General features: G+C 44.1%; 1 protein-coding gene across 2 annotated transcripts in view; it reads right to left on the bottom strand.

Annotated features, from left to right (window-relative positions):
* LOC110535101 (protein patched homolog 1) overlaps window positions 1–14,449 on the bottom strand; it is a 160,113-nt gene that overhangs the window by 16,657 nt on the left and 129,007 nt on the right. For both annotated transcript variants that reach the window (XM_036936202.1, XM_036936201.1), the window contains 2 exons: window positions 12,180–12,363; window positions 5,552–5,832 (listed from right to left, as the gene is read on the bottom strand). In XM_036936202.1, coding sequence (XP_036792097.1) covers window positions 5,552–5,832; window positions 12,180–12,363 — 465 coding nt within the window. The remainder of the gene's footprint in view (window positions 1–5,551; window positions 5,833–12,179; window positions 12,364–14,449) is intronic.

Below are 14,449 nucleotides of genomic sequence, written 5' to 3'. Positions count from 1 at the left end.
TACATTAAGTCTGAATTTGTCCTGCTAGGTGACCTAAACTGGGACATGCATAAACCACCTGACCAAGTCCTAAAGCAATGGGACTTCCTAAATCTTTCTCAGATGATCACCAATTCCACAAGGTATGACTCCAAACACCCAGAAAAGGCTACTCTCATTGATGTTATCCTCACAAATAATCCTGATAGGTACCAGTCTGATGTTTTCTGTAATGACCTTAGTGATCACTGTTTTACAGCCTGTGTTCATAATGGCTGCGCAGTGAAACGACCTGTCCTGATTTGTCATAAGACGCTTGCTAAAAAACTTTAATGAGCAAGCCTTCCGTCATGAACTGGCCTCTGTAAAATTATATAGAATCAGCTTGATCCCCTCTGTCAAAGACGCTTGGACCTTTTAAAAAAATATTTCCAGTGATATTGTATAAAAACACGCCCCCCCATAAAGAAAATGAGAATTAAAAACAGGTTCAGCTAGGGATGCACGATATACGGGTGAACATATCAGAATCGGACGATATTAGCTAAAAATGCCAACATCGGTATCAGCCCGATGGCGATGTGAAAAACGATGTCAAAGCTACGATGTCATACCTATGTAACGTAGGTAACGGACGTAATGACGTCGCGTAATATTTTGCGCTACACGTGCAACACAGCATTCCTAACCTAGCCCACAATGTCTGCTGTGTGTATCGAGCAGTCAACAAGTCGAGCAGTCATTTGAAAGAGTAAAAACATTTCAGCGAGACAACTCAAAGGCGAAATCCATTAAAGCCAAGATAATGGAATTCATTGCCCTTGACAATCAACCGTTCTCTGTCGTGGGAGATGTTGGCTTTCACCGACTGGTCGAGCACCGGTACACACAACCAAGTGCTCTATTTTTCATATGCTGCCCTACCGGAGTTACACAATAATAGCGTCGCTTCTATTAGCTTCACGACATACATACTATGGAACGCCGTTTGGGTCTTTGCGTGTCAAAAAAAGATACAGTAGCACTGTCAAAGCTGTACAAAAAAAGTCTGCAAACAAACAAACACCGGCCACGAACGATACGTTTCCAATGCCGCATTGGTAATAAAGCATCATTTGTTTCGACCGCAACTTCTGATTACACGTCAAATAGTGTTATTTGACATGTATCTTTTTGACACGCAAAGACCCAAATGGTGTTCCATTGAAATCTTGGTTAAGAGAATGAAACTTCAGAACAACGGAACAGCACAGTAAGTAAGTGAAAGAAATAGGTTTTGATGATGTTTTACTGGTAATGGGGACATACGTAAATACCAACAAAATAACTTCTTGGTCAGTGTGGTGTGTGTGTGTGTGTGTGTAACCTTTATTTAACTAAGCAAGTCAGGAAGAAACTAACTAAGCAGTTAAGAAGAAATTCTTATTTACAATGATGGCCCGGACGACGCTGGGCCAATTGTGCGCCACCCTATGGGACTCAAAATAAATAAAATAATGACAAAGCAAAAGCAGATTTCTAGAAATTTTTGCAAATGTATTAAAATACTGAAATATTACATTTACATAAGTATTCAGACACTTTACTCAAAGTACTTTGTTAAAGCAACTTTGGCAGTGATTACAGCCTCAAGTATTCTTGGGTATGACGCTACAAGATTGGCACCTGTATTTTTGGAGCTTCTCCCAATGTTCTCTGCAGATCCTCTCAAGCTCTGTCAGGTTGGATGGGGAGCGTCGCTGCACAGCTATTTTCAGGTCTCTCCAGAGATGTTGGATCTGGTTCAAGTCCGGGCTCTGTCTGGGCAACTCAAGGACATTGAGAGACTTGTCCCGAAGCCATTCCTGCGTATTTTGGCTGTATGCTTAGGGTCATTGTCCTGTTGGAAGGTGAACCTTTGCCCCAGTCTGAGGTTCTGGAGCAGGTTTTTATCAAGGATCTCTCTTACATCTTTCCCTTGATCCTGACTAGTCTCCCAGTCCCTGCTGCTGATAAACATCCCCATATCATGCTGCCACCACATTGCTTCACCGTAGGGATGGTGCCAGGTTTCCTCCAGACGAGACGTTTGGCATTCAGGCCAAAAACTTCAATCTTGGTTTCAACAGACTTGATTCTTATGGTCAGAGAGTCCTTTAGGTGCCTTTTGGCAAACTCGGGCTGTCATGTGCTTTTTACTGAGGACTAGCTTCTGTCTGGCCACTCTACCATAAAGGCCTGATTGGTGGAGTTCTGCAGAGATGGTTGTCCTTCTGAAAGGTTCTCCCATCACCACAGACAAACTCTGGAGCACTGTCAGATTGACCATCAGGTTCTTGGTCACCTCCCTGACCATGGCCCTTCTCCCCTGATTGCTCAGTTTGGCTGGGCGGCCAGCTCTCTTACTTCTTACATTCAAGAATGATGGAGGCCACTGTTTTTGGGGACCTTCAATGCTGCATACACTTTTTGGTACCCTTCCCCAGATCTGTGCCTCGACACAATCCTGTCTCAGAGCTCTAAGGACAATTCCTTCGACCTCATGGCTTGGTTTTTGCTCTGATCATGCACTGTCAACTGTGGACCTTATATAGACAGATATGTGCATTTCCAAATCATGTCCAATTAATTGAATTCACCACAGGTTTCTACAACTTGATTGGAGTATACATCTCAAGGATGATCAATGGAAACAAGATGCACCTTATGTAAATAAGGTATTTCATTTTTATACATTTGTAAAAATGTCAATAAAACTGTTTTCACTTTAGAATAGGGCTGTAATGTAACAAAATGTGGAAAAGGTCAAGAGTTCTGAATAATTTCCAAATTAACTCTGTGAGTGCATGTGTGTATCACTGGAAACCCCTACAGCACATGTGTAGGAGAGAAATAGGGAAACGGGCTGTATTTTAGGTGGGAGTGGGGGTTGCTTGGGTAACTTGTGTCCTATCCCCATTTATTTTAGGTCAGTTTCTGGGAGAGACAGAGTAGACTAAACACAACAGCACAAGATAAACACTGGGACAGGACTGGGCTAGAAAAACACAGCAGCATGATCTCCTCTCCTCCACTCCCCATCTCTCTTCTCCTCCCTCCCTCCCGTCTCTTCCCTTCCCCCACCACTCTTCCCTTTCCTTCCCTCTCCTCAACTCACCACTCTTCTCCTTCCTCCCTCTCCTCCTTTCACTCTCCTCCACTCACTTCTCCCATCCCTCTCCTCCACTCACCACTCCTATCCTTCCTTCCCTCCCTTTCCTCGCCTCCACTCCACTCCTCCACTCACCACTCCTGTCCTGTCCTCCTTTCCCTCTCCTCCACTCACCACTCCTGTCCTCCTTTCCCTCTCCTCCACTCACCACTCCTCTCATTCACTCACCACAACTGTCCTCCTTTCCCTCTCCTCCACTCACCACTCCTCTCCTCCACTCACCAATCCTGTCCTCCTTTCCCTCTCCTCCACTCACCACTCCTGTCCTCCTTTCCCCTCTCCTCCACTCACCACTACTCACCACTCCTGTCCTCCTTTCCCCTCTCCTCCACTCACCACTACTCCTCCACTCACCACTCCTGTCCTCCTTTCCCTCTCCTCCACTCACCACTCCTCCACTCACCACTCCTGTCCTCCTTTCCCTCTCCTCCACTCACCACTCCTGTCCCCCTTTCCCTCTCCTCCACTCACCACTACTCACCAACCTTCTCTTCTCCTCCACACACTTCATCCCCTCCCTCTCCTCCACACCTTCCTCTCTCTCCTCTCCACACTCCCACAGTCACACAGTGTATGGGAGTGGAGGTTTAAAACTGATGGATTGGAATGTTCTGTAATAAGGAAGTCTCCTTTTACAGGAGTATAATCTGACAGATTTATGAAAATGGACTTTATACTGATATATGATGTCAACACACATTCTGCCCATATATTCAATGCAAAAAGAATGCCGCTTTAGAATGTGTGTGTGTTTGCATGTGTGTGCATTCACATGAGTAGGGTTGCAAAGCTACTGGTAATTTACCTAAATTACCGGAATTTTCAGGAATTTGGGTAATTAACAGAAAATCTATGGCAATCTATTGTAACTTTGGTAATTTCTTATTTTTTTAATTCATATATACAGTACCAGTCGATAGTTTGGACACACCTACTCATTCAAGGGTTTCTTTATTTTTACTATTTTCTACATTGTAGAATAATAGTGAATACTTCAAAACTATGGAATAACACATATGGAATCTTGTAGTAACCAAAAAAGTTTTAAGCAAATGAAAACATATTTTAGATTCTTCAAAGTAGTCACCCTTTGCCTTGATGACAGCTTTGCACACTCTCGGCATTCTCTCAACCAGCTTTTTATTTATTTCACCTTTATTTAACCAGGTAGGCAAGTTGAGAACAAGTTCTCATTTACAATTGCGACCTAGCTTCATGAGGTAGTCACCTGGAATGCATTTTAATTAACAGGTGTGCCTTTATTTCCTACTTGAGCCAATCAGTTGTGTTGTGACAAGGTAGGGGTGGTATACAGAAGATAGCCCTATTTGGTAAAAGACCAAGAGCATATTATGTCAAGAACAGCTCAAATAAGAAGAGAGAAACGACAGTTCATCATTACTTTAAGACATGAAGAACAGTCAATGCCGAAAATGTCAAGAAATGTTCAAGTTTCTTCAAGTGTAGTCGCAAAAACCATCAAGTGCTATGATGAAACTCTCTCTCATGAGGATCACCACAGGAAAGGAAGACCCAGAGTTACCTCTGCTGCAGAGGAAAACTTTATTAGAGTTACAAGCCTCAGAAATTGCAGCCCAAATAAATCCTTCACAGAGTTCAATAAACACACACATCTCAACATCAACTGTTCAGAGACTGCGTGAATCAGGCCTTCATGGTTGAATTGCTGTCAAGAAACAACTTCTAAAGGACACCAATAATAAGAAGAGACTTGCTTGGGCCAAGAAACACGAGCAATGGACATAAGACTGTTGGAAATCTGTCCTTTGGTCTAATGAATCCAAATTTGAGATTTTTGGTTCCAACCGCTGTGTCTTTGTGAGACGCAGAGTAGGTGATTGGCTGATCTCCGTACGTGAGGAAGAGGTGTGATGGTGCTTTGCTGGTGACATTGTCAGAGATTTATTTAGAATTCAAGGCACACTAAACCAGCATTGCTACCACAGCATTCTGCAACGATACGCCTTCCCGTCTGGTTTGCACTTATTTGGACTATCACTTATTTTTCAACAGGACAATGACCCAACACACCTCCAGGCTGTGTAAGGGCTACTTGACTAAGAAGGAGAGTGATGGAGTGCTACATCAGAAGCCAGGCCTCCACAATCACCTGAACTCAATCCAATTGAGATGGTTTGGGATGAGTTGTACCGCAGAGTGAAGGAAAAGCAGCCAACAAGTGCTCAGGATATGTGAGAACTCCTTCAAGACTATTGGAAAAGCATTCCACTTGAAGCTGGTTGAGAGAATGCCAAGAGTGTATAAAGCTGTCGTCAAGGCAAAGGGTGGCTGTATGCATCTGTGTGTGCATCTCTCTGAGTGTGTGTGTGTATCTCTCTGCGTTAGCCTGTGAGTACTCACGATGATGCTGGCAGTCCAGGGGTTGAGCAGAAAGAGGGCACAGACGAGGAAGGTGCAGGCTAGCACCACGCTGATGGAGAACAGCAGCCAGTGTCTGAGGCCTACGTACTGCTCCCAGAAGAGGAAGGGGTAGCCGTTGGGGTAGCTGGGTAGGCCCTGGCGGCTGTAGTTACTGCAGATGGCTCGCACCGACTCGATGGCCTCCACAAACTGGGGGGTCTCGCGGAGCCCGTTGAGGTAGAATGGAAACTGTGCATATTCGATGGGCTCGGCAGCAGGAACTAGACAGAGAGGGGGGGGTAGAGGTTTTGAAAAGGTGCAAGAACGGTAGAGTTCAAACAAGTGCACCATGTTTCAGCACCAACTCACTTTGCCTCACCACACAAATTAATATCAGGACTGGCTGGTGAGCAGATCTAGAACATGGTCCCATGAGCCTTGGTAGATACTGACATGTATGTGTGCGTGTAAGAGTGTGTGGGGGGGATCCATTCTCTCCAGCCTCAGCCTAGTGATGGGCTAATGACAGCAGGCCAGAAGTTGATACTATTACAACCTGAATCATCATCATCATCATCTCTCTCTCTCTAAGACACATGTTCTAAACTAAAGTCATTCTCCCCATGTCACGTCATGTGCCCTCAGCTTCCTTATACCCACAACACCCCTTTATAAAAATTTTACACCCACCTCACCACACTATAATATATTATACTGACCACACCCCACTGAAATATATTATACCCACCTCACCCCCGCTATAATATCTTATACCCACCACACCATAATATCACATACCCACCACACCACAATATAATATCTTATACCCACCACACCATAATATCTTATACCCACCACACCACAATATAATATCTTATACCCACCACACCACCACTATAATATCTTATACCCACCACACCCCCACTATAATATCTTATACCCACCACACCCCCACTATAATATCTTATACCCACCACACCACAATATAATATCTTATACCCACCACACCCCCACTATAATATCTTATACCCACCACACCACCACTATAATATCTTATACCCACCACACCCCCACTATAATATCTTATACCCACCACACCCCAATATAATATCTTATACCCACCACACCACCACTATAATATCTTATACCCACCACACCCCAATATAATATCTTATACCCACCACACCACCACTATAATATCTTATACCCACCACACCACAATATAATATTTTATACCCAAGACACTATAATATATTATACCCACCACACACCCACTATAATATCTTATACCCACCACACCCCCACTATAATATCTTATACCCACCACACCACCACTATAATATCTTATACAGTGCCTTGCGAAAGTATTCGGCCCCCTTGAACTTTGCGACCTTTTGCCACATTTCAGGCATCAAACATAAAGATATAAAACTGTATTTTTTTGTGAAGAATCAACAACAAGTGGGACACAATCATGAAGTGGAACGACATTTATTGGATATTTCAAACTTTTTTAACAAATCAAAAAATGAAAAATTGGGAGTGCAAAATTATTCGGCCCCCTTAAGTTAATACTTTGTAGCGCCACCTTTTGCTGCGATTACAGCTGTAAGTCGCTTGGGGTGTGCCTCTATCAGATTTGCACATCGAGAGACTGAAATTTTTTCCCACTCCTCCTTGCAAAACAGCTCGAGCTCAGTGAGGTTGGATGGAGAGCATTTGTGAACAGCAGTTTTCAGTTCTTTCCACAGATTCTCGATTGGATTCAGGTCTGGACTTTGACTTGGCCATTCTAACACCTGGATATGTTTATTTTTGAACCATTCCATTGTAGATTTAGCTTTATGTTTTGGATCATTGTCTTGTTGGAAGACAAATCCCCGTCCCAGTCTCAGGTCTTTTGCAGACTCCATCAGGTTTTCTTCCAGAATGGTCCTGTATTTGGCTCCATCCATCTTCCCATCAATTTTAACCATCTTCCCTGTCCCTGCTGAAGAAAAGCAGGCCCAAACCATGATGCTGCCACCACCATGTTTGACAGTGGGGATGGTGTGTTCAGCTGTGTTGCTTTTACGCCAAACATAACGTCTTGCATTGTTGCCAAAAAGTTCAATTTTGGTTTCATCTGACCAGAGCACCTTCTTCCACATGTTTGGTGTGTCTCCCAGGTGGCTTGTGGCAAACTTTAAACAACACTTTTTATGGATATCTTTAAGAAATGGCTTTCTTCTTGCCACTCTTCCATAAAGGCCAGATTTGTGCAATATACGACTGATTGTTGTCCTATGGACAGAGTCTCCCACCTCAGCTGTAGATCTCTGAAGTTCATCCAGAGTGATCATGGGCCTCTTGGCTGCATCTCTGATCAGTCTTCTCCTTGTATGAGCTGAAAGTTTAGAGGGACGGCCAGGTCCTGGTAGATTTGCAGTGGTCTGATACTCCTTCCATTTCAATATTATCGCTTGCACAGTGCTCCTTGGGATGTTTAAAGCTTGGGAAATCTTTTTGTATCCAAATCCGGCTTTAAACTTCTTCACAACAGTATCTCGGATCTGCCTGGTGTGTTCCTTGTTCTTCATGATGCTCTCTGCGCTTTTAACGGACCTCTGAGACTATCACAGTGCAGGTGCATTTATACGGAGACTTGATTACACACAGGTGGATTGTATTTATCATCATTAGTCATTTAGGTCAACATTGGATCATTCCGAGATCCTCACTGAACTTCTGGAGAGTGTTTGCTGCACTGAAAGTAAAGGGGCTGAATCATTTTGCACGCCCCATTTTTCAGTTTTTGATTTGTTAAAAAAGTTTGAAATATCCAATAAATGTCGTTCCACTTCATGATTGTGTCCCACTTGTTGTTGATTCTTCACAAAAAAATACAGTTTTATATCTTTATGTTTGATGCCTGAAATGAGGCAAAAGGTCGCAAAGTTCAAGGGGGCCGAATACTTTCGCAAGGCACTGTACCAACCACACACAACTATAATATATTTTACCCATCACACTATAATATCTTATACCCACCACACTCAAATATAATATCTTATACCCACCACACTCAAATATAATATCTTATACCCAAAACACCACAATATAATATCTTATACCCAAGACACTATAATATCTTATACCCACCACACCCCCACTATAATATCTTATACCAACCACACACAACTATAATATATTTTACCCATCACACTATAATATCTTATACCCACCACACTCAAATATAATATCTTATACCCAAAACACCACAATATAATATCTTATACCCACCACACCCCCACTATAATATCTTATACCCACCACACCCCCACTATAATATCTTATACCCACCACACCCCCACTATAATATCATATACCCACCACACCCCCACTATCATATCATATACCCACCACACCCCCACTATAATATCATATACCCACCACACCCCGCTATAATATCTTAAACCCACCACACCCCGCTATAATATCTTATACCCAAAACACCACAATATAATATCTTATACCCAAAACACCACAATATAATATCTTATACCCAAAACACCACAATATAATATCTTATACCCACCACACCCCCACTATAATATCTTATACCCAAAACACCACACTATAATATCTTATACCCACCACACCACAATATAATATCTTATACCCAAAACACCACAATATAATATCTTATACCCACCACACCCCCACTATAATATCTTATACCCACCACACCCCCACTATAATATCTTATACCCACCACACCCCCACTATAATATCTTATACCCACCACACCACAATATAATATTTTATACCCACCACACATAATATCATATACCCACTTCACCCCAATATAATATCTTATACCCACCACACTATAATATCTTATACCCACCACACCCCCACTATAATATCTTATACCCACCACACCCCCACTATAATATCTTATACCCACCACACCCCAATATAATATCTTATACCCAAAACACCACAATATAATATCTTATACCCAAGACACTATAATATCTTATACCCACCACACCCCCACTATAATATCTTATACCCACCACACCCCCACTATAATATCTTATACCCACCACACCCCCACTATAATTTGTTATACCCACCACACCCCCACTATAATATGTTATACCCACCACACCCCAATATAATATCTTATACCCAAAACACCACAATATAATATCTTATACCCAAGACACTATAATATCTTATACCCACCACACCCCCCCTATAATATCTTATACCAACCACACACAACTATAATATATTTTACCCATCACACTATAATATCTTATACCCACCACACTCAAATATAATATCTTATACCCAAAACACCACAATATAATATCTTATACCCAAGACACTATAATATCTTATACCCACCACACCCCCACTATAATATCTTATACCCACCACACCCCCACTATAATATCTTATACCCACCACACCCCCACTATAATATCATATACCCACCACACCCCCACTATCATATCATATACCCACCACACCCCCACTATAATATCATATACCCACCACACCCCGCTATAATATCTTAAACCCACCACACCCCGCTATAATATCTTATACCCACCACACCCCCACTATAATATCTTATACCCACCACACCCCCACTATAATATCTTATACCCACCACACCCCCACTATAATATCTTATACCCACCACACCCCCACTATAATATCTTATACCCACCACAGCCCACTATAATATCCTATACCCACCACACCCCCACTATAATTTGTTATACCCACCACACCCCCACTATAATATGTTAAACACACCACACCCCCACTATAATATGTTATACCCACCACACCCCCACTATAATATGTTATACCCACCACACCCCCACTATAATATCATATACCCACCACATCCCCACTATAATATCATATACCCACCACACCCCCACTATAATATCATATACCCACCACACCCCCACTATAATATCATATACCCACCACACCCCGCTATAATATCTTAAATCCACCACACCCCCACTATAATATCTTATACCCACCACACCCCCACTATAATATCTTATACCCACCACACCCCCACTATAATATGTTAAACACACCACACCCCCACTATAATATGTTATACCCACCACACCCCCACTATAATATGTTATACCCACCACACCCCCACTATAATATGTTATACCCACCACACCCCCACTATAATATCATGTCATGATTTGATTTGATTTGATTTGATATACCCACCACACCCCCACTATAATATCTTATACCCACCACACCCCCACTATAATATCTTATACCCACCACAGCCCCATTATAATATGTCATACCCACCACACTCCCACTATAATATGTCATACTCACCACACCCCCACTATAATATCTTATACCCACCACACCCCCACTATAATATGTTATACTCACCACACCCCCACTATAATATCTTATACCCACCACACTCACACTATAAAATCCAGTCCATATTGTTTTGCCTAGGACTTTTCTTTCAAAAACATAAGTCTGATCAAAAACATCCCAGAAATGACACCGCAAAGACTCTCTGTGGCGTGTGTGTGTGTGTGCTTTCTAGTGCCTGGAGGGTCAGCCAGCACTACTTGCTAACATGGTTTGGCCCATTATAATCTCCACTACAAATGTCCATTAGGACTGGGAGTTGGAGCTCTGCCAACATTGCTCTGCTCCAGGGGGTTCCTGTACAGCCAAGCACTCTACCCTGATTAGCCAATCATATTTACACTCACTGCTTGTTATCCAATCACATCTTCCCCCTGTAATGCAAAGGCAGCCTCTCTCTCTCTTTCCCATGCTTGCTTCCTTCCCCTCTCCTGTCCACCCTCTTTTCCCTCACTCTCTTTCTCACACCCTTTTCCTCTCTTTCTCTTTCCCAATAATTGTCTTTCCCTTTCCTTTGTGTGCGCGCACTCTCTGTGTGTGTGTGTGGTAAGGAAATGAGAACAGGGTGTAGGCAGTTCTGGGGTCACAGAGTTTTAAGTGTGTGTGTGTGTGTGTGTGTGATCCATAGCGGCCTGTTGTGGTAAGAGTTATGACATTCACCACAGGCACCATTAGAGTACCACAGCGTGCTATCCCCCCCCCACACACACACAGCTCAGTATACTGTAAACTACCTCAGTTAAAACCAGAAAGTAGATATGAGTAATTAACTCCACAGATGGAATGGCACAAACATGTACTCTAAAATAACTGCAGCTCAAATGTAATAAAAGCCTATGGAAGTGAAGTTGAGCAAAATAAGTAAAATGTTATACTCAAGGTGAAATGACCCATGGAATAGTTAGGCCACAAAACATAACAAGTAGTTCATAAATGTATATGAGTGTGTTTAGCGATACAAACAGATGGATAGTTCCATGTCACCTTAAAGCAGTATGAGCTACCAGAGGTACCAGAGGCAGAAAAAAACAGTTCCTGCACACTTCTTAAATAAAGTCTTAGTCTTTTTTAATTCAATTGACAAATATGTAGGCCAGTGTGCTAAATAATTATTGAGAGCAAAAAAGCGTGTCTGATATGATTGGCCATTGAAAGGTGTTTGTGGTAGTAAAGTGTGCTGTGATCGGTCACTCACTGCTGAGCTGTGTCTCGAGCATGGAGTCTGTGCGGTCATGGAGCCACTCCGGGGGGTGGGGCCGTATGTTGGCCTGCGAGGCTGCGTACGCCACCGGGTCGTTGCTGACCCACGCAGTCAGGTAAATGTAAAATGCCACCGGGTTGATGATGCCATCCGCATCCACCAAGCGCTGCCTAGTCAGCTAGAGAATAGTTAATAATTGAAAAGAAGGATAGAGGGAGAGAAGGAGGAGGGGGAAGGTGAGGGGGGGGGAGAAGGAGGAGGGGGAAGGTGAGGGGGAGAGAAGGAGGAGGGGGAATGTGAGGGGGAGAGATGGATGAGGGGGAAGGTGAGGTGGAGAGAGGGAGGAGGGGGAAGGTGAGGTGGAGAGAGGGAGGAGAGGGGTGGAGAGAGGGAGGAGAGGGGTGGAGAGAGGGAGGAGAGGGGTGGAGAGAGAGGGAGGAGGGGGGAGAGAGAGGGAGGAGGGGGAGAGAGAGAGGGAGGAGGGGGAGAGAGAGGGAGGAGGGGGGAGAGAGAGGGAGGAGGGGGGAGAGAGAGGGAGGAGGGGGGGGGGGGGGAGAGGGAGGAGGGGGGAGAGAGAGGGAGGAGGGGGAGAGAGAGGGAGGAGGGGGGGAGAGAGAGGGAGGAGGGGGGAGAGAGAGGGGAGAGAGAGGGAGGAGGGGGGAGAGAGAGGGAGGAGGGGGTGAGAGAGAGGGAGGAGGGGGTGAGAGAGAGGGAGGAGGGGGGAGAGAGAGGGAGGAGGGGGGGAGAGAGAGGGAGGAGGGGGGGGAGAGAGGGAGGAGGGGGGAAGAGAGAGGGAGGAGGGGGGAAGAGAGAGGGAGGAGGGGGGAAGCGAGAGGGAGGAGGGGGGAAGAGAGAGGGAGGAGGGGGGAGAGAGAGGGAGGAGGGGGGAGAGAGAGGGAGAGAGAGAGGGAGGAGGGGGAGAGAGAGGAGGAGGAGAGAGATATTGGTGGTTAGCAACAGGCGTGAATTGTAGAAACAACGTGTCAACAAAAACTTCCTCCAGATGAACCCACCGCAGAAATTATATCCATGCATGAGCATGAGAAAACGCACCCGCTTTAAAAATAAGGGACAAAATTCTCCCTCTCTCCAACCCAAAGAAAAGTAAACAGTCAAACACTGGTGCCTTCTGAAAATTCCCGTATTTCTCGGTGAGCTTCACAGAATTATTAGGCCTCAATTTAAACATGGAAATGCCAAATCAGCTTTTCAGGTGCGGTCAGATATGTCTCCTGAGAAGAAAAAGCATGCATGTAACGTGTTGAGAACCAGCATATCTCTCCAACAGAACTAGCAAAGGCTAGCGCGCACAGCCCTGATACAGTGTGCTCCCTCCTAGTCCTATGAGAGATTACTAGATTCCCTCTCTACTTTCTCTCACAATTCTACCTCATTTCCCCTGCACAACTATTTGGTTACTTCACTTCCACAACAGCTAGCTACCCTCCCTCCCATGGCTATAGCTCAAGCCTTAGTAGCTAGCTCCTGAACTTTACATCTATTACAGCACACTTCTTCATCACATCAAACTAGCTAGCACATTTCTTTTACAACTAAGTTAACTCCATTCCCTAACAGAATCAGCTAGCTACTGTAGCCCCTTCTCCCCACAGAGCTCCTGAGAGGTGCAGCCATTACTGCACACCGCTCCACGCCACTCACCCTTCTCATGACAATAAATCCCTGGTTCACAGAGCCGGGGTGAGGAGGAGTCCTGTGGGTAAGTATGGTGGTGGGGTAGCTTGAGATAGCGTAACAATAAAAAAATTGTCTGGAGTCCCTATGTGCGTCTGTGTGCAGTTAGCCTTGCTGTTAACACTGAAGAGAATGCCACCCTGCAAATCAAGTAAAGCATAAAAAGAACACAGCATCTGTACAAATGTTGCTTGCGCTTGCTTCTCCTGACCCCCACGGATACCCAGAATGTCCTATATCACAGTCAGATCCAGACAGAGAACAAAAGGGCTCTTTAAAAAAAATAAACAATTTAGGGGCTCTTGATAGCAGTAGCAAAGGCAGCCTCTCTCTCTCTCTCTCTCTCTCTCTCTCTCACCTTACCTTGCTTCATCCCTTCCCCTCTCCTGTTTTCCCTCACTCTCTTTCTGTACCTGTTTCCTCTCTGTCTCTTTCCCAATCCTTTTATTTCCCTTTTGTTTCTCTCTCTCTTTCTCTCTCCAAGGGCTTTATTGTCATGGGAAACATAAGTTTACATTGCCAAAGCAAGTGAAGTAGATAATAAATAAGTGACATAAACAATAACAATT

Source organism: Oncorhynchus mykiss, chromosome 11 (genome assembly GCF_013265735.2).
Source record: "Oncorhynchus mykiss isolate Arlee chromosome 11, USDA_OmykA_1.1, whole genome shotgun sequence".
In the NCBI taxonomy this organism is placed as follows: domain Eukaryota; kingdom Metazoa; phylum Chordata; class Actinopteri; order Salmoniformes; family Salmonidae; genus Oncorhynchus; species Oncorhynchus mykiss.
The sequence above is the reverse complement of the archived record's forward strand: the minus strand, read 5'-3'. Positions and strand labels throughout refer to the sequence as shown.